General features: G+C 51.3%; 1 protein-coding gene across 1 annotated transcript in view; it reads right to left on the reverse strand.

The window, feature by feature from the left end:
- PIK3C2A (phosphatidylinositol-4-phosphate 3-kinase catalytic subunit type 2 alpha) overlaps nt 1–20,914 on the reverse strand; it is a gene marked incomplete in the record, with an annotated part of 86,267 nt that overhangs the window by 44,990 nt on the left and 20,363 nt on the right. The window contains 10 exon segments of the mRNA XM_077453690.1: nt 601–697; nt 864–1,052; nt 3,884–4,026; nt 5,287–5,398; nt 6,795–6,962; nt 8,329–8,451; nt 15,726–15,933; nt 16,014–16,059; nt 16,290–16,436; nt 17,969–18,032. Of these exon segments, the coding sequence (XP_077309816.1) occupies nt 601–697; nt 864–1,052; nt 3,884–4,026; nt 5,287–5,398; nt 6,795–6,962; nt 8,329–8,451; nt 15,726–15,933; nt 16,014–16,059; nt 16,290–16,436; nt 17,969–18,032 (1,297 nt within the window).

Below are 20,914 nucleotides of genomic sequence, written 5' to 3' on the forward strand. Positions count from 1 at the left end.
AATGAAAGTGAAAGGTGGGAGTAGAGCAAGATCAGCAGAGGTAAGTAGGGGACCGGACATGACTTCGGGGAGGGGGGGGGGGGGGTCTGTGAGGAAGAGTGAATAGAGGGGCTGGGAGAGAATGAAAGTGAAAGGTGGGAGTAGAGCGAGATCAGCAGAGGTAAGTAGGGGACCGGACATGACTTCAGGGAGGGGAGGGGGGGGGGGCTTGGGGTTGGGGGGGGTGTGAGGGGAGTGAATAGAGGGGCGGGGGGAGAATGACAGCAGATGGTGGGAGTAGAGTGAGATTGGCAGCAGGAAGTAGGGGGCCATAGAGAAGAGAGAATGGGAGAAATGACAGCAGGAGGTGGGGTGGTGGAAATGGGCTGTGCTTGGTCACCCTCATAAGAACGCCCACAAATTGGGCTTCATTCAGGGGTGCAGCTCACAGGCAAAGAAAAAATCAAAAGCACAAAACAAATTTAGGTTTTTCTTTCAGATGGTTCTGCTTTTCTTTCTAGGAATCATTTAACCCAGCAGGTAAGTTTTAATTCCTGCGGAGACTTCCCAAGTATCCAGGTTGCCATATCATTCATCTATGAATTCAGTGCATTTCCTCACCTGCACAAACTGCGGCAGCAGATCCACCAACTCATCGTCACTCATGGCGTCCTGAACCCACCTTACCGCTGCCGAGCGCACCTCCTGATCTGTGAACCTAAAACCAGCAAACAGTCCAGTTAGAGGCGAGTGCCAGAGAACCGCATGAGAACAAAGTATTCAGTCTGAGGGGTCCGTGCCGGGAACCCTGCCCCCACACAAACCATTCAGGGCAGAAGGAAGCGCCATACTACCCAGCAGCTGATGTTGGAGATACGGCTCACCTGGAGTCTAGCAGCTCCAGTGCACAGACTGGGGTGAGGGGCGGCCAGGAGCGCAGCAGGGAATAGATATCGCCCAGGTAGGACACGTCCCATTTGGGGGCGCTGGCCAGGATCTTGGGGAGGCTGTTCCTGTTCTGGTAGCAGTAGTTCCGTTTCTCCCACAGAAAGACTTTATCTTCCTTCGATAACCTGCAATAGGATGACATCATCAGCCAAGGTGACCAATCACTGTCCATCTCTGGAGGAGCAGCACAGGGAATCCGGCATGTATACAGCATAGCCTCTCCTCTCCACGCCACCCGCAAACCCCTCTCCTCTCCACACCACCCGCAAACCCCTCTCCTCTCCACACCACCCGCAAACCCCTCTCCTCTCCACGCCACCCGCAAACCCCTCTCCTCTCCACGCCACCCGCAAACCCCTCTCCTCTCCACACCACCCGCAAACCCCTCTCCTCTCCACACCACCCGCAAACCCCTCTCCTCTCCACACCACCCGCAAACCCTCTCCTCTCCACGCCACCCGCAAACCCCTCTCCTCTCCTCGCCACCCGCAAACCCCTCTCCTCTCCACGCCACCCGCAAACCCCTCTCCTCTCCACGCCACCCGCAAACCCCTCTCCACGCCACCCGCAAACCCCTCTCCACACCACCCGCAAACCCCTCTCCACACCACCCGCAAACCCCTCTCCTCTCCACACCACCCGCAAACCCCTCTCCTCTCCACACCACCCGCAAACCCCTCTCCTCTCCACACCACCCGCAAACCCCTCTCCTCTCCACACCACCCGCAAACCCCTCTCCTCTCCACACCACCCGCAAACCCCTCTCCTCTCCACGCCACCCGCAAACCCCTCTCCACACCACCCGCAAACCCCTCTCCTCTCCACACCACCCGCAAACCCCTCTCCTCTCCACACCACCCGCAAACCCCTCTCCTCTCCACACCACCCGCAAACCCCTCTCCTCGCCACCCGCAAACCCCTCTCCTCTCCACGCCACCCGCAAACCCCTCTCCTCTCCACGCCACCCGCAAACCCCTCTCCTCTCCACGCCACCCGCAAACCCCTCTCCTCTCCACGCCACCCGCAAACCCCTCTCCTCTCCACGCCACCCGCAAACCCCTCTCCTCTCCTCGCCACCCGCAAACCCCTCTCCTCTCCACGCCACCCGCAAACCCCTCTCCTCTCCACGCCACCCGCAAACCCCTCTCCTCTCCACGCCACCCGCAAACCCCTCTCCTCTCCACGCCACCCGCAAACCCCTCTCCTCTCCACGCCACCCGCAAACCCCTCTCCTCTCCACGCCACCCGCAAACCCCTCTCCTCATCACTCCACCCGCAAACCCCTCTCCTCATCACTCCACCCGCAAACCCCTCTCCTCATCACTCCACCCGCAAACCCCTCTCCTCATCACTCCACCCGCAAACCCCTCTCCTCATCACTCCACCCGCAAACCCCTCTCCTCATCACCTCCACCCGCAAACCCCTCTCCTCATCACTCCACCCGCAAACCCCTCTCCTCATCACTCCACCCGCAAACCCCTCTCCTCTCCACGCCACCCGCAAACCCCTCTCCACGCCACCCGCAAACCCCTCTCCTCATCACTCCACCCGCAAACCCCTCTCCTCATCACTCCACCCGCAAACCCCTCTCCTCATCACTCCACCCGCAAACCCCTCTCCTCATCACTCCACCCGCAAACCCCTCTCCTCATCACTCCACCCGCAAACCCCTCTCCTCTCCACGCCACCCGCAAACCCCTCTCCTCTCCACGCCACCCGCAAACCCCTCTCCACGCCACCCGCAAACCCCTCTCCACGCCACCCGCAAACCCCTCTCCACGCCACCCGCAAACCCCTCTCCACGCCACCCGCAAACCCCTCTCCTCATCACTCCACCCGCAAACCCCTCTCCTCATCACTCCACCCGCAAACCCCTCTCCTCATCACTCCACCCGCAAACCCCTCTCCTCATCACTCCACCCGCAAACCCCTCTCCTCTCCACGCCACCCGCAAACCCCTCTCCTCTCCACACCACCCACAAACCCCTCTCCTCATCACTCGACCCACAACTCCTCTCCACGCCACCCGTAACCGCTCTCCACGCCACCTGTAACCCCTCTCCTCATCACTCGACCCGCAACTCCTCTCCACGTCACCTGTAACCCCTCTCATCACTCAACCCGCAACTTCTCTCCACACCACCTGTAACCCCTTTCATCACTTGATCTGTGACCCCTCTACTCAACAATCAACCCGCAACACATCTCTTCATCACTTGACCTGTAATCCCTCTCCTCGCCACCCGCAACCCATCTCATCACTCGATCTGTAACCCCTCTACTCATCACTTGACCTGTAACACATCTCCTCGCCACCTGTAACCCTTCTCCTCGCCCCCTGCAACCCCCCTCCTCATCCCTTGACCCATAACTCCTCTCCTTGCTACCTGCAACACATTTCATCACTCAACCTGCAACTCCTCTCCTCCCCACCTGTAACCTATCTCACCCCTCGATTTGTGATCCCTCTACTCATCACTCGACCTGCAACACATCTCCTCATCACTTGACCTGTAATTAATCCCTCTCCTCGCCACCCGTAACCCTTCTTATCACTCAACCTGTAACCCCTCTACTCATCACTTGACCTGTAAAACATCTCCTCGCCACCTGTAAGCCTTTTCCTTGCCCCCTGTAAAACCTCTCATCACTCGACCCGCAACTCTTTTCCATGCCACCGGTAACACATCTCATCGCCCAATCTGTAACCCCACTCCTCATCACTCGACCTGTAACCCCCCTCTATCCGTAACCCCTCTCCTCACCACTCGACTTGTAATCTCTCTCCTTGCCACCCAAAATTCCACTCCTTGCTATACGTAATGCAAAGATATAGAACATGTTTTGCCCAGACACTGAATTGGGAGAGGAAGCCCCACACACCTTCACAATACAGCAGATATCCGTGTTGTGAGCAGGCAGCTTCCATTTGTCACCCATCCCCCGGGAACTTACCCAGACAGGGCCTCTTTGGAGAGGAGAGTCAGCAGTCTGTTCTTGGCCTCCTTGTCCAGTGTATCGATGGTCTGCGGTGTGCAGCTGCTGGTCACCTCCGGAGCTTTATACACAATATAGAAAGCCGGAGAGGGGAAATCCACCTGGAGGAGGACACCGAGTCATCACCCTGCACTGCCGCATGCAGCAATATCACATTCACAAATTGTGGAAAGGTTTACAGAGAGGCCAAAAAACCCGAATACAGGACAGGTGTATATATTCCACTTCCTACCTTCCCCGCCCACCACTGGGGTGCCACCAATCACAGCATCGTGGAGGAGGAGGAGCCAGGAAAGCAGGAAGTAGTCTCCCTGTGGCAGGAAGTCTGCATTGAAGATTACTAAAGTCCTTGAAATAAACATAACTGGCCAGAAGAGGATTGTAACAGAAGACGAGTTTTAATTTAAAGTGGTTGTAAAGGCAGAAGGTTTTTAATCTTAATGCATTAAGATAAAAAAAAACAAAAAACCTGTGTATAGCAGCCACCCCAGTACCCCCTTAATTACTTACCTGAGCCTCCTCTCTCTCCGGCGATCTCCACGAGAGTCTAAACCATATGGGACACTCCTCCTGATTGGCTGAGACAAAGCTTCGGCACCACTGTCAATCAAAGTCAGCCAGCCAATCAGGGGAGAGAGGGGGCGGGGCCGGGTTGGGGCTCCGTGTCTGAATAGATACACAGAGCTGTGACTCAGGTGCCCCCACAGAAAGCTGCTGGCTGAGGGGCACACACCAGGAGGGGGAGGGGGGCGAGGAGCAGCAAAGAGGGACCCGAGAGGAGGAGGATCCAAGCTGCTCTGTGCAAAACCAACTACACAGAGAAAGCAAGTATGATATGTTTGTTATGTAAAAAAAAAATAAAAAAAATATTTAACGTTTAAAGTGGAACTAAACTCCTGAAAATACTCCCCTCCACCTTCCAGCGATGTGACCGACATCCCCTACTGACCACTTTCATCATTTACTTGCAGCCTCTTGATTGGCTGGTGGGGGTGACATTAATGCCGCGCACACACAGGAGTCAATTTGTCTTTCTGACACAGCGAGCGTGTCTCGGGAACTGCGCATGCGCACAATTGATAGAGGACTATGAGCAGACAGCTAGGTGTCTTATCACAGAAGAGACACAGCAATAATGAGCTGAATGCTCCCAGATTCTTACAAGGTACATTTAGTTCTGCTGTAAATTTTACCCAAAGCGTGGTCTACGTCTGTATGTAGGACAGTCTTACCTGGATGACTCCAACCTCCTCCTGATCTCACCGGTATAACCGTTCACCCTTCCAGTGTATGGCCATACTGGGATCTGCAGATCAGAGACCCCCTCCCCCGGGAATACTGTACACTTGTACCGCACTCACCTGTAAGACCAGCTTCTGCATCGGCAGTGTCCTCCTGCCCACAGTCACCGGCCCCGCACCGGGCAGGATGGATGTCCACAGGTTTAGAAGTTTGGTTCCACATGTCAGCGTTCTGCAAGAGAGAGGTCAGAACATGGAGGACTGGAAACCATCATTTCATATTACTAAGAGAACTTACAGCTGTATACAGAGGTATGGGCCAATCAGATTCGATTCTATAAAAACAGTTGGTGTCCCACTTCAAACTTCTGACCACACAAAGTGAACCTGTCCGAGGTCACATCTCATACAATGACAAATGTTGTGTAGGAGAAGGATCACCGAGTGCCACAAGTCCCTCCGATACTCAACATCCTCTCCCGGGCCCTTCGTCAGCCCTCCCGATCCCTAAAGCTCCGCCTCCACCCACCACCGTCCTATTAATGTTCCCAACTGTCCAGGTGCAGTCACTGATTGGCACATGGGGAGAAGGGACAAAGTCTGGCCAAACATGGATCGAAGAGTAAGAGGAATCCGATTTTTTATCAGTGTGCAGAATGAATAGAAACATTCTATGTGTGTATTTCCAGCTATCGGCGGTGTGATGGACAGGAGGTCCCCAAGGTGCAGAGAAGAGTATAAAGAACAGAAACAAACTCCACTACTCTTCCAGTAATAATCGTTTTTGAGGTCAGCTTTGAACTTTCCTCTGCTAGCTGAGGAAAACAACCCGAGACCCAGGCGACGGGGCCCCGAGACACCCAGGCGATGGGGCCCCGAGACACCCAGGCGACGGGGGCCCCGAGACACCCAGGCGACGGGGGCCCCGAGACACCCAGGCGACGGGGGCCCCGAGACACCCAGGCGACGGGGGCCCGAGACACCCAGGCGATGGGGGGGCCCGAGACACCCAGGCGACGGTGCCCCCGAGACACCCAGGCGACGGTGCCCCCGAGACACCCAGGCGACGGTGCCCCCGAGACACCCAGGCGACGGTGCCCCCGAGACACCCAGGCGACGGTGCCCCCGAGACACCCAGGCGACGGTGCCCCCGAGACACCCAGGCGACGGTGCCCCCGAGACACCCAGGCGACGGTGCCCCCGAGACCCAGGCGACGGTGCCCCCGAGACCCAGGCGACGGTGCCCCCGAGACCCAGGCGACGGTGCCCCCGAGACCCAGGCGACGGTGCCCCCGAGACCCAGGCGATGGTGTCCGAGACCCAGGCGATGGTGCCGAGTCCCATTCTCCAGGCTGGGCGGTCCTTATGTATGCGGAGAGCAGAACTGACCACCCAGATCACGGTGAATGAAGGCCCTGAGAACATGGCGCTGTGAAAAAAAGGCAGACGAATACTGCAGCCAGAGCTGGGGGGGCATTGTTTCCCCTTTCAGACCCCTGGTTCACCCAATGCTGCCATTGCCAGATTCTGGCTGAGGACTGGCTGGTGCAGTGATTAGACATTGGCTGCCATTCTCCTGCCCTGTCCAGTAATATCCCGCACATTACACGGTGTACCCAATCACCTACCTCCTGTAGTTGAAGAGTGGTAAGGACACCTCTCCCAGCAACTCCGGTCCCTTCCTCTGCTTATTGGAGTCCGGGGAACCCCCGCTGTTTGGGTTCAGGATCCCGTACAGGCGGAGCTGAAGGATGGACTCTAATGGCAGCTGTGCGATCTGTATGGGGAAAATGATCCTGGGAAACAGACAAGAAACAGGACTTTGTTATGGCAGATCCACTCTAGGAGGACTTTGCGTCAGATATCAGGAAAATGTAGAGAAAAACGCAGAGACAATAATAATATAAAGAAACAATAAATACACATATACATATATATCCCATACTGCACTGCACTGCACATCTGTGTCTCTCCACTTCCTGTTCTGTAGATACAACAGGAAGTGAGAGGAAATCATTCCTAAGTGAGAGGAACGCCTTCTTAGTGTCAGTCATCACCAGAACAGGTCTCCCCATTGGTAGACTTCCCCCGTATTCCTGGTTATGCTGACACCAGACATTTGGAATTTTCCTAAGAGGGTGAAATTTTCCCAACAAATACTAAGGCTCCATTCACACGTTGCCATTTGGAATCGCGGGGCGGAATTGTTGCGATTCTGCCAGAGATTCCCAATCACATGGCAATCGGTGCAGAAACAAAAATTCATTCTTGAATGAGGACACCTCAAACATGGTGCGTTTTTGCCGCAATTGCTGCATGAAAAAAAAATTGCGCTGCTATCGCGGCAAAATGTGACTTTTTTTAAAAAAACTGTGAAACTTGTCACCCCAAAAAAAAAAAAGGAGCAGGAGCTTCTTCTAGGCGACAAACATGCACAGAACAGACTGCCCCCCCCCCCCATGTGTGACATGCAGAATCGCGTGACAATCGCCCTACACAAAATTGCGAGTGACAATGCGAGTTTCTGCTACGTGAAGTGTGACTGAGCCCTAAAAGTCACAACGGTCAAGAAACTATTTTGCAGCAGAGTCTCTCCCACCTACATTACTTTGGTTATATCAGTAAAAGCCTATCAAGGGTTCTAACCCAGACCTATTCCACCCAGAACTCGTACCCGGGTCTTGGCTGTAGACAGACATGTAGACCATTTTCACACTGGCTCGTTTTGCAGGCGCTACAGCGCTAAAAATAGCGACTGCAAACCGACCTGAAACAGTCGCTGCTCTCTCTCCAATGTAAAAGCCCCGAGGGCTCCAACACTGGAGGGGTGCGCTGGCAGGACGGTAAAAAAAGTCCTGCAAGCAGCTTCTTTGGGAGCGGTGTGTACACTGCTCCTTCCCCGCTCCTGCCCACTGAAATCAATGGGGCAGTGCGGCTATACCATCAGAAAAGGTGCTTTGCGGTGGTTTTTAACCCTTTCTCGCCCGCTAGCGGCCAAATAGTGCCGCAAATCAGACGGTAAATCGATGCTAAAAATAGCGGCGCTTCACCGCCGATGCTCCTCCCGACCGAGTGTGAAAGGGGCCTTAGTGACATATGTGGTGCAGGACAAGGGAATCTGTGGAAGAACTCCGCCATCCTGCAGGATGTATCGGTACTTACAGCTCGTCCCATTTCACCAGGTAGAAGAAGCTCTTGTATGTTCCCACTTTCTTGGACTGAACCGGTTTGAACAAATCTCTCCCGTTATACAGCAAGGAGCACATTATATAATACTTCTCAAAGCTGAAAGAGAGAGGCGGAGAGGTGGCCAATCAGAACTCAGCATAAAACACACAATCACACTATTTTTCGGACAGAACATCACATTTCACAGATTTCAGCCGATTTGCTGCCACAACACACATTGGAATCATTCCTTCGTCATCCATTGAGGGACACAGGGATTCAGAAACAGTTGAGTTATACTGCCACCTATGGAAGGACTGGACAATGCCAAAGTTGTCAGCCAGCCCCTGTGTAACCCCTCCTCTACCCAGCATGCCTCAGTTTTTTGCTAGTGTCCGTCCTATGAGGATGGATACCTTTTCTTCAGCTCTGTTGAAGCACTGGAGCTCTTGAAGTCCATTGAGGGACACAGAGCCCCCCTTCCCCCGTTCCTAAGAAGTAATACTACTAAACGCACACTAAGTGATTTACATTCTCCCTTCTATTTCTGTATGGGGAGGACGGCAACGTAATTATTTTAATAAAAAACAACTAAGTCAGTTTTTCCTAATGGATATCCAGATGTCACATGACCCGGCTCTCTCCCAGCCTGTCTGCAGGGAAACATAAGTAGGAGGAGCTTCCAGTCCCCTGCTGCTGGTCACATCTTCCAAAAATAAAACAAAACTACCAAGTAAAAATAAATCTCAATAAACTGTTTTAAAGTGGCTGTAAACCCTTTCAACACACTTTGACCTACATTAAGGCCTAGATTAAGGCTCACCTGTAGGTCCAAGAAATATCTCCTAAACCTACACGGTTTAGGAGATATTTGCCGAAAGACAGGCACCGATGTCTACGGTGCATGCGCTGTAGACAGCGGCGTGCAGGCGCACTGAGCGCGGCACCATCAACGATGAGGATGCCGCGAGTGGCGGCTCCCGTGCGCATGCGCGGGAGTGACGTCATCGCGGCTTCGACGAATGACAACGGCGGAGCAGCAAAACCCACCGAGGGGACAGCGGTGACTTCGCTGGCTCCTGTGTCAGGTAAGTGACACATAATGGGCTACTATGCGATGCGATGCGATGCATAGTAGTCCATTATGCTTTGCCTTTGCAGGGAATGAAAGAGGAAGTAAACTCATCAGGGTTTACTTCCTCTTTAAATTCTCATACACATACAGTGGTGTGAAAAAGTATTTGCCCCCTTCCTCATTTCCTGTTCCTTTGCATGTTTGTCACACTTAAGTGTTTCGGAACATCAAACCAATTTAAACAATAGTCAAGGACAACACAAGTAAACACAAAATGCAATTTGTAAATCAAGGTGTTTATTATTAAAGGTGAAAAAAAATCCAAACCATCATGGCCCTGTGTGAAAAAGTGATTGCCCCCCTTGTTAAAACATACTATAACTGTGGTTGTCCACACCTGAGTTCAATTTCTCTAGCCACACCCAGGCCTGATTATTGCCACACCTGTTCACAATCAAGGCATCACTTAAATAGGAGCTGCTTGACACAGTAAGGTCCACCAGAAGATCCTTAAAAGCTACACATCATGCCGAGACCCAAAGAAATTCAGGAACAATTGAGAAAGAAAGTAATTGAGATCTATCAGTCTGGAAAGGGTTATAAAGCCATTTCCAAAGCTTTGGGAATCCAGCGAACCACAGTGAGAGCCATTATCCACAAATGGCGAAGACATGGAACAGTGGTGAACCTTCCCAGGAGTGGCCGGCCGCCCAAAATTACCCCAAGAGCGCAGCGACGACTCATCCAAGAGGTCACAAAAGACCCCACAACAACGTCCAAGGAACTGCAGGCCTCACTTGCCTCAGTTAAGGTCAGCGTTCATGCCTCCACCATCAGGAAAAGACTGGGCAAAAATGGCCTGCATGGCAGAGTTCCAAGGAGAAAACCACTGCTGAGCAAAAAGAACATCAAAGCTCCTCTCAATTTCTCCACAACACATCTTGATGATCCCCAAGACTTTTGGGACAACATTCTGTGGAGCGATGAGACAAAAGTGGAACTCTTTGGAAGGTGTGTGTCCAAGTATATCTGGCGTAGAAGGAACACTGCATTTCATAAAGAGAACATTATACCAACAGTAAAATATGGTGGTGGTAGTGTGATGGTCTGGGGCTGTTTTGCTGCTTCAGGACCTGGAAGACTTGCCGTGATAAAAGGAACTATGAATTCTGCTGTCTACCAAGAGATCCTGAAGGAGAATGTCCGACCATCTGTTCGTGTACTCAAGCTGAAAGGAACTTGGGTTCTGCAGCAGGACAATGATCCTAAACACACCAGCAAGTCCACCACCGAATGGCTGAAGAAAAACAAAATGAAGACTTTGGAGTGGCCTAGCCAAAGTCCTGACCTGAATCCTATTGAGATGTTGTGGTATGACCTTAAAAAGGCCGTTCATGCTCGAAAACCCTCTAATGTAACTGAATTAGGACAATTCTGCAAAGATGAGTGGGCCAAAATTCCTCCAGGACGCTGTAAAAGCCTCATTGCACGTTATCGCAAACGCTTGGTTGCAGTTGTTGCTGCTAAGGGTGGCCCAACCAGTTATTAGGTTTAGGGGGCAATCACTTTTTCACACAGGGCCATGATGGTTTGGATTTTTTTTCACCTTTAATAATAAACACCTTCATTTACAAATTGCATTTTGTGTTTACTTGTGTTGTCCTTGACTATTGTTTAAATTGGTTTGATGTTCCGAAACACTTAAGTGTGACAAACATGCAAAGGAACAGGAAATGAGGAAGGGGGCAAACACTTTTTCACACCACTGTATATATTTGAAATCAAATCTTTAATTATTTTTGGATATAACGTGTGGGCGGATTTCTGCCAGTCACAGGATGTGCCACGCCCCCTTCAGCCTCTGTCTTAAAATAAGAGGGAGGTGAAGAGGAATATCGTTATTATGGCAGCAGCTAGCTAGCATAATCCTCTTCTTCGGCCGGTGGTCCGCTTTCAGATAAAAGTGGTCTCTGCGGCGGATTCGACATGAGATCACTTTTAAATCGATGGCGAGAAAAGCCCCCCCCCCCTCCCCGCTGTGCACTGGTGCCCTCCGCCGCTTACCAAAGCCATCGGTGGTGGCAAAGGCGATTGGATGTTGCTCCTTCCTTGGCATGGAGACGAGTGAAGGGAAGGCGGCCCCCACCCGCCTCCATACAATTGCAGGGCGGAATTTACGTCACAACATCACTTCCACCTTTCCACACATTTATATAGTAAGAAATGGGATCCCTGGTTTAACCACTCTACCTCCTTTTTTAATACTCCCTGAAATTGGGTCTCCTATATATGACTGTCTACGGTTTACTGCACTATTACAGCTCTAGCCTATCACCATGCCAAATTAAAACACAAGCTATTGCAATATATATGCACTGAATTTTGTACAAATTTTGTATCTATAGTGATTTTCTATGTTTATCTTGATATACATTGCATTTATTTTTTTATATTTATGCATATTCTCTGTACTTTCTCTATGTACCAAATAAAAATCGTTTGTAAACAAAAAAAACATCACTTCCACCCACAGCTCTTAAAAGGACCATTTCTTTTTATTATTGCATTTTAGTTTAAATATGAGGTGTGACGTCTTTTTGACCCCCCAGATCTCATATTTAAAAGGTCCTGTCATGTCTATTACAAGGGATGTTTCCATTCCTTCTAATAGGAATAAAAGTTACAGAATTTTTTTTTAAAAGAATAGTGTAAAAAGAAAAAAGAAAATAAAGAAGAAAAAAAAAAAAAAAATGTACACGCGTCCCGTTCCGCCAAACTTGCGTGCAGAAGCGAACGCATACGTAAGTAGCACCCGCATATGTGAGGTATCACCGAGATCATTAGAGCAAGAGCAATAATTCTAGCCCTAGACCCTCCTCTGTAAACTCAAAACATGCAACCTGTAGAATGTTTTAAAACTTTGCCTATGGAGATTTTTTCACAGTAAAAGTTTGTCGCCGTTCCACGGAGCGGGTGCGATTTTGAAGCGTGACATGTTGGGTATCATTTACTGGGCGTAACATCTTTCACGATATAAAAAAAAAAAAACAATTGGGCTAACTTTACTGTTGTCTTATATTTTAATTTAAAAAAGTGTATAAAAAAAAAAAAAAAAAAAAAAGACCGCTGTGCAAATATGGTGTGACAGAAAGTATTGCAACGACCGCCATTTTATTCTCTAGGGTGTTAGAAAAAATAATGTATAATGTTTGGGGGTTCCAAGTAATTTTCTAGCAAAAAACAAACAAAACAGTTTTTAAAGCGGGAGTCCACCGGGACTCCGCGTTTTTTTTTTTTTTTTTTTAAAAGCCAGCAGCTACAAATACTGCAGCTGCTGACTTTTAAATAGTGACACTTACCTGTCCAGCGCGCCCGCGATGTCGGCACCCGAAGCCGATCGCTCGCTCGTCTATCGGGTCCTGCCGCCGCCATCTTGGGTATGGGAATCAGGAAATGGAGCCTTTCGGCTTCATTTCCCGGTTCCCTACTGCGCATGCGCGAGCCGCGCGGCGCAATCCGGACGGTCCCCGCTGCCTCTGGGAGCTGTGCGTTTCCCAGCAGGCAGCAGGGCACTTGCTGAAGGGGGCGGGCGCTTGCGGAAAGGGGCGTAACGTACGCCCCTTTCCGCAGAGAGCTAGCCCGGTAGTGGGTGCAGTTACCTGGATTATCCAGGTAACTGCACCCCCCTCCCCCCTGAAAGGTGCCGATTGTGGCGCTGGAGGGGGGGAGGGTTCCGATGAGCGGAGGTCCATTTTAGGGTGGACCTCCGCTTTAACTTGTAAAAAAACAAATCCCAAAAAGAGGCTCGGTCCTTAAGTGGTTAATATACATAGAACGTCCCGCCCCCATTATGTTTAGCTGGTTAGTGGGCATGAGGAGGAGGGAGAGGGAGGGAGTGGCCTGTCATTGTGTATACGCCCACATGGGTGACTCTGTAGTCACATGATCTGCTCAGATGCGATGGGGAGGAAATGCTCAGCATAGAAACTCACTGAGAACTGAGCATGTGCAGAGCTGCCACCACCGCTCTGCAAAACCCCCCTAGCTGAATTGGGGACATGGACAGAAGGGGGAGATAGAGAGCAGTGGGATCAACCAGGATTTCTGCAGAATACAGAGAAGGAATCTCATAGCGATGAGTGAGTGTGACCAGCATGGGATACGCCATTTATTCATCGTTTTTTTTTACGATGAGCGTTTAGTGACACTAACTGGTCCCGTGTATTGCTTTCACACAAAGCTGAGGCATGCTGGGTAGGGAGGGGTAAAATGGGATTTCTGCACACCAGTGTCCCATCCTCCTGTAGGCAGCAGTATAACCCAACTGTTCCTGGATTCCTGTGTCCCTCAATGGACTCGATTGTACATTAATATATAATAAAAAATATGTATATTTTCTACCCCAAAAAAACGATCAACCAAAACAACAAAATGAATGGTTTGTTTTTCACTCGGTCAGAAGGAGACAAACATTTGTGAAGGTGACCACAGCCCGAGTCCTATGATAAGGCCCGGATCCCGGTGATTAGATTAATACGTTTACCCTGCAGGAGAAATTGGACGTCTTTCAAGCAAAATGTGACTGATAGAGCCGACCTTCTCCAGTACGTCTCCGGTAATTTCCCCGGGAATATGGTCTGTCCGCATCTCAGAGGACAGAAAAGACCCTCCAGTATCATCGGGATCCATTTCTAAAGTCTGAAGTATCTGGTGCCCATATATTACACACATCCCATTCCTATGAGGACCGCGGTCAATGGGCCAACGGCTTGTGTGGGTGGCACCAGCTGGAGGCCCTTCCGAGGCCCTTCCAAGGTGCCTCTGACCTCCATCTGACCTGCTTCAAGTTATACCTTCTAAGAAGGAAAATAAGACTACGATGCTGCTGTGGCCGTCCTCTGCAAACTGTCCAACCCATAGAGGAGTGGTCACTGGGCACATTGCCGCCCACCTCCTCTTCACTCACAGTCACCCTCTCTTCACTATGACAGAGGGGCGGGGCCCCAAAACACGTAGCCATGCCCCCCTTGTGGAGTGACAACATTGCCAGTTGGAGCCATGTGTTGAAGATACCCAGAAGCCTCTATACAAGCCGGCCTGATTGCATTCCCTCTCCCTGCCCATAGCGGGTCTTCCCTCCATCTACATAGCTGCTCTCTGCATCCACTAGCCGCCCGCCTGACCATCTACGCATCTGCTAGCCTCTCGCCTGACCATCTACGCATCCGCCAGCTGCCCGCCTGACCATCTACGCATCCGCCAGCTGCCCGCCTGACCATCTACGCATCCGCCAGCTGCCCGCCTGACCATCTACGCATCCGCCAGCCTGATCATGTACACATCCGCTAGCCTCTCGCCTGACCATCTAGCCATCTGCCAGCTGCTCGCTTGATGATCTACGCATCCGCCAGCTGCCCGCCTGACCATCTACGCATCCGCCAGCTGCCCGCCTGACCATCTACGCATCCGCCAGCTGCCCGCCTGACCATCTACGCATCCGCCAGCTGCCCGCCTGACCATCTACGCATCCGCCAGCTGCCCGCCTGACCATCTACGCATCCGCCAGCTGCCCGCCTGACCATCTACGCATCCGCCAGCTGCCCGCCTGACCATCTACGCATCCGCCAGCCTGATCATGTACACATCCGCTAGCCTCTCGCCTGACCATCTACCCATCTGCCAGCTGCTCGCTTGATGATCTACGCATCCGCCAGGCACCTGCCTAAACATCTACGTATCCGCCAACCGTTATGGGTTGACAAAGGGGCAAAACCCTGAAACACATAGCCATACCCCCTCGTGGAGTGACATCAGCATCATTTGGAGCCGAGTGTTGAAGATACCCAAAAGCCTTGACACAAACCAGGCTGCTTGCATTAACTCTCGCCAGCCGCTCGCCTGCCCATCTCTGCCACCTTCCAGATAATTCTCCCACTGATGATATGCTGATTTCTTCTTCATAAACGCTGAGCGCATTACTTTTTTTTTAAATAATTTTATGCTAATTGCACACAGTCTACACCCAGACGGAGGCGCTCCCTCTCTCGCTGGTTCTTATAGACTTGTACGGGACAACAAGATGTACTGCAAACAACCCCTTGACACCGGAAATACTTCAGAAGAAATATTTGAGGCAGGAACTGGCCATCATCACTCCAACTATGGAGCAGAACATGGAAGGTCCTGGTGGAGAACTTTAGAACTCTGACAGACCAGTTGCTATCGGTTCCCTTGCACACTGCAATCGTCAAAAACTGCATTTTATAGAGACCGTGTAAAGGACGAAATTTACTGAGGAGATAAAACCACATCTTACCTGGACACCCAACCGGTGGGAATCCCATGACCAGCAAATATAGTGAACTGGAGATGGTCAGCGGAGCTGCGAGCCTCTTTTAGCGGGCGGCTATTACTGGGGTCCAAATCAGCGTTCCCGGAAGAGAAGTGAAGCTGCAGCAGTTTGTGAACCGCCGTTGTTAATTGCTGTAAACTCTCCTGCAAAGGACTGTCATTCTGGGGAATACCTGCATCAGAATATAGACCGTCAGTACAAGCTACGCTACTTACTGCAGAGATTTCCAGGTGTGATATTGGGGACACTTACCCTCTGATGAACCGTCCTTACATCCCTCAACCGGACTGGAGGGCCCCTGAAATCACAGCAATGCTTTAATGTACAGTACACAAACCCCAACTCATACGAAACACGCAGGTTCAGCACCCCATCCAGAGACCATGGCCCATGCAGCCCCAGCCCCCATCCAGAGACCATGGCCCATGCACCCACAGACCCCATCCAGAGACCATGTCCCCCATGGAACAACAGCTGATCCAAACCCTCCAAAATCCATCATGTATATTGCCTGAATTCCCTCCATACCTCTATGCTGCGGCTCCGGGGTAAGTTCACAGCCCTCCGTAACTTCTTGATACAGTCTGTTATGGATGGGGTCTCCACACTGTCCACTGTCTTGCAGATATTTCTCACAGATTTGATGATTTGGTCAGCAGCTTTGTATGGGTTACTCTGAAATAGACATTTAGTGACCCCATTAGGTGACCCCACAGAGCAGGTAGAGATAAACCTTTATTCCAAGCCCACCATGAACAAATGACAAGGCAACTAAAGGCTTCAGAAGATGTTTAGAAGATCCGAGACGTTCATGAGCGGGTACTGCAGGTGACATTTGCAGACAGAAATTCTTCCACAATGTGAGTGCGGCATGAACCGCCATGAACGACAACGCTCCCAGTCGCCCCGCCATAGACAACGCTCCCAGTCGCCCCGCCATAGACAACGCTCCCAGTCGCCCCCGCCATAGACAACGCTCCCAGTCGCCCCCGCCATAGACAACGCTCCCAGTCGCCCCCGCCATAGACAACGCTCCCAGTCGCCCCGCCATAGACAACGCTCCCAGTCGCCCCGCCATAGACAACGCTCCCAGTCGCCCCGCCATAGACAACGCTCCCAGTCGCCCCGCCATAGACAACGCTCCCAGTCGCCCCGCCATAGACAACGCTCCCAGTCGCCCCGCCATAGACAACGCTCCCAGTCGCCCCGCCATAGACAGCGCTCCCAGTCGCCCCCGCCATGGACAACGCTCCCAGTCGCCCCCGCCATAGACAACGCTCCCAGTCGCCCGCCATAGACAACGCTCCCAGTCGCCCGCCATAGACAACGCTCCCAGTCGCCCGCCATAGACAACGCTCCCAGTCGCCCCGCCATAGACAACGCTCCCAGTCGCCCCCGCCATAGACAACGCTCCCAGTCGCCCCCGCCATAGACAACGCTCCCAGTCGCCCCCGCCATAGACAACGCTCCCAGTCGCCCCGCCATAGACAACGCTCCCAGTCGCCCCCGCCATAGACAACGCTCCCAGTCGCCCCCGCCATAGACAACGCTCCCAGTCGCCCCGCCATAGACAACGCTCCCAGTCGCCCCGCCATAGACAACGCTCCCAGTCGCCCCGCCATAGACAACGCTCCCAGTCGCCCCACCATAGACAACGCTCCCAGTCGCCCCGCCATAGACAACGCTCCCAGTCGCCCCGCCATGGACAGCGCTCCCAGTCGCCCCGCCATGGACAGCGCTCCCAGTCGCCCAGCCATGGACAACGCTCCCAGTCGCCCCCGCCATAGACAACGCTCCCAGTCGCCCGCCATAGACAACGCTCCCAGTCGCCCGCCATAGACAACGCTCCCAGTCGCCCGCCATAGACAACGCTCCCAGTTGCCCGCTATAGACAACGCTCCCAGTCGCCCCGCCATAGACAACGCTCCCAGTCGCCCCGCCATAGACAACGCTCCCAGTCGCCCCGCCATGGACAGCGCTCCCAGTCGCCCAGCCATGGACAACGCTCCCAGTCGCCCAGCCTTGTGTACACTGGGCAGAGATGAAATTAAAAAATACTGAATATTGGCCTCCCTGACCAGCCTGCTGGGATAAGAGGACACGAGGCACCCAGACACCTCCCAGGACACAAGATTTATGAACGATTGTGCTTTAGGCATTTTCTGGGGAAGACGGAGGAAGTGCAGACAGTTCTCTGGTAATCTTACCTCATTTTTAAGGCAAACGCTGACTTGCTCATGATAAGTGTCCAGTAATTCTTCAATGCTTTGTCTGCAGAGACACAAATCACCAATCATTACTGTGATCAGTCATGTACAGCGCTGTGAAAAAGTATTCCCCCCCCTCACTAAATTTACATTGTCACACTTAAATGATGCCGATCATCAAACAAATGTTAAAATCACACAGAGACAACCCATGGAAATACAAAATGCAGTTTTTAAATGACAATTTAATTTATTAAGGGAAAAAAGCTGTCCAAACCTGCCTGGCCTCTATGTGAAAAAATAATTGCCCCCCCATCAAAATGGCAAAATATTGGGGGAAAAAATTCACGTGCCACACCCAGGCCTGATTACCGCCAGACCTGTTTTATCAATAAATCACTCAAATAGAAGCTGTCTGACAAAGTGAAGCACGCTAAAAGAGCCGCACATCATGCCGCCATCTAAAGAAATTCAAGAACAGATACAAGAGATACAAAGTAACTGACATGTATCGGTCTGCAAAGGGTTACCAAGACATTTATAAGGCTTTGGGACTCCAGAGAACCGCGGGGAGCGCCATTATCCACAAATGGAGGAAACATGGAACGGCGGTGAACCTTCCCAGGAGTGGCCGGCCGACCAAAATCACTCCAAGAGCACAACGGGGACTCATCCAGGAGGTCATAGAAGAACCCGGATCATCATCAAAAGAACTGCAGGCCTCACTTACCTCGGGTAAGGTCAGTGTTCCCGATTCACCAATAAGAGAGCGGGCAAACATGGCGTCCATGGGAGAGTTCCAAGGACAAAGGCAGAGTTGACCTAAAAACACAAAGGCTCATCTCACGTTTGAGGATCCCCAAGACGTTTGGGGAAATATTCTGTGGACTGATGAGACAAAAGTTGAAGGATTTGGAAGGTGGGGGTCCCGATACGTCTGGCGTAAAACTAACACAACATTTCATAAAAAGAACATCACCCCAGCAGTCACACATGGAGGTGGTGGTGGTGGTGGGGGATGGTCTGCAGCTGGACGACTCGCCGTCATTGATGGAACCATGGATTCTACATTCTACTGGAAAATCCTGAAGGAGAATCTCCGGACATCACTTCCTGACCTAAAACGCACTTGGGTTATGCAGCAGGACAATGACCCGAAACGCACCAGTGAGTCCTCCTCTGAATGGCTCAAAAAAAAAATAAAAAAAAGAAGAATGAAGGTTTTGAAGTGGCCTAGTCAAAGTCTGAACTTAAATCCCATTGAGATGCTGTATCATGGCACAGGCCGGTCATGCTGGAAAACCCTCCAATGTGGCCGAGTGAAAACAAGAGTGCGACAAAATTCCTCCACAGCGATGTGACAGACTCATTGCCAGATATTGCAAATTCTTGGATTGCAGTTGTTGCCGTCATGAGTGGCACAACCAGGTATTAGGGGGGCAATTACTTTTTCACACAGAGGCCAGGCAGGTTTGGACAGATTTTTTCCCTTAATAAATTAAATCATTTAAAAAGTGCATTTTGTATTTCCTCGGATTATCTTTGTGTAACAATAAACATTTGTTTGATGATCTGAATCATTAATGTGTGACAAATATGCAAAAAAAATAAAAATCAGGAAGGGGGCAAATACCCCCCCCTCACAGCACTGTATATTACACACCTATACCGGTCAGGTCACCAATCAGTGTGATACAATCATGTATATCACACACACACACACACACAGATCACCAATCATTAGTGTGATACAATCATGTATATCACACACACACACACACAGATCACCAATCATTAGTGTGATACAATCATGTATATCACACACACACACACAGATCACCAATCATTAGTGTGATACAATCATGTATATCACACACACACACACAGATCACCAATCATTAGTGTGATACAATCATGTACATTACACATACAGCCAGAGTTGGGACAAGGGGTGGGCGGGAAGGACAGGTGCCCCGGGCGCAAGGTTTTCATGTGGGAGGAGGGACTCCGCATTGTGAGCTGCACCCTCAACATATACTTGTAGTTTATAATAAGAACCAGCAGAAAGGGGGGCCCGGGACCAGTGTGCCGCACCCCCAATCCGATGCTCATGTCACAGACGCCTCAGCTGCATGCCACCCCCTCTTACCACCTTCCTGCCGTCTTCAGTATTACTAAAGGTGATCTCAGTTAGGAGTGGAGTCTGCCGGGCTGAACCTCCAGCTGATTTATTGTATTTCTTGGAGCTCCAGGGCTGAGATTTTCCACATTATTAATATTCTTCATCAATAAAATAAAATACAAATTCCTCAAAAGCGGAATCTTCCGAGTCTGTTCATACGGTGCCGTGCAATCCTCACACCACATGTCCGGGGCCCCCCCGACCACCACAGGAGCCTGCTGGACATCCCATTCCAGAACCACAGGCCCCCCCTCCCCCCACATGGCCATTATTACGGATTTGCCCCCCTACCCCACGGCCACTAATATGGAGTTGCCCCGCCACCCCATGACCACGAATATGGAGTTGCCCACCTGGCACGGTCTTGCTGGAACAGAAAAGGGTGTTACCCAAACTGCAAGCACAAGGATGGAGGAGCACCATTGTCTACGATGACTTTGTATGATGGAGGAGCACCATTGTCTACGATGACTTTGTATGATGGAGGAGGAGTACCGGGACTCTTCACTGGAGATACTTTCAGTCATAAACTAAAAGACATTTGTGAAGAGATCTGTCCGATGCTCCTCACCGCTCCACCATCACCAAGATCAGTCACTGAAGACGGCTCAATACATTTTGCAGATTAGAGAGGAGCGTCATGGGGGAGGGTCAGTGCAGATCACATGTGGAACATTATACACCAAACATACGAGGATCATTACATACGGAACATCGCACACGGAACATACGAGGATCATTACATACGGAACATCGCACACGGA

The sequence above is a fragment of the Lithobates pipiens genome, unplaced genomic scaffold, assembly GCF_037356315.1.
Source record: "Lithobates pipiens isolate NorthernLeopardFrog02 unplaced genomic scaffold, aLitPip1_a1.2 Scaffold_24, whole genome shotgun sequence".
Taxonomy (NCBI): Eukaryota; Metazoa; Chordata; class Amphibia; order Anura; family Ranidae; genus Lithobates; species Lithobates pipiens.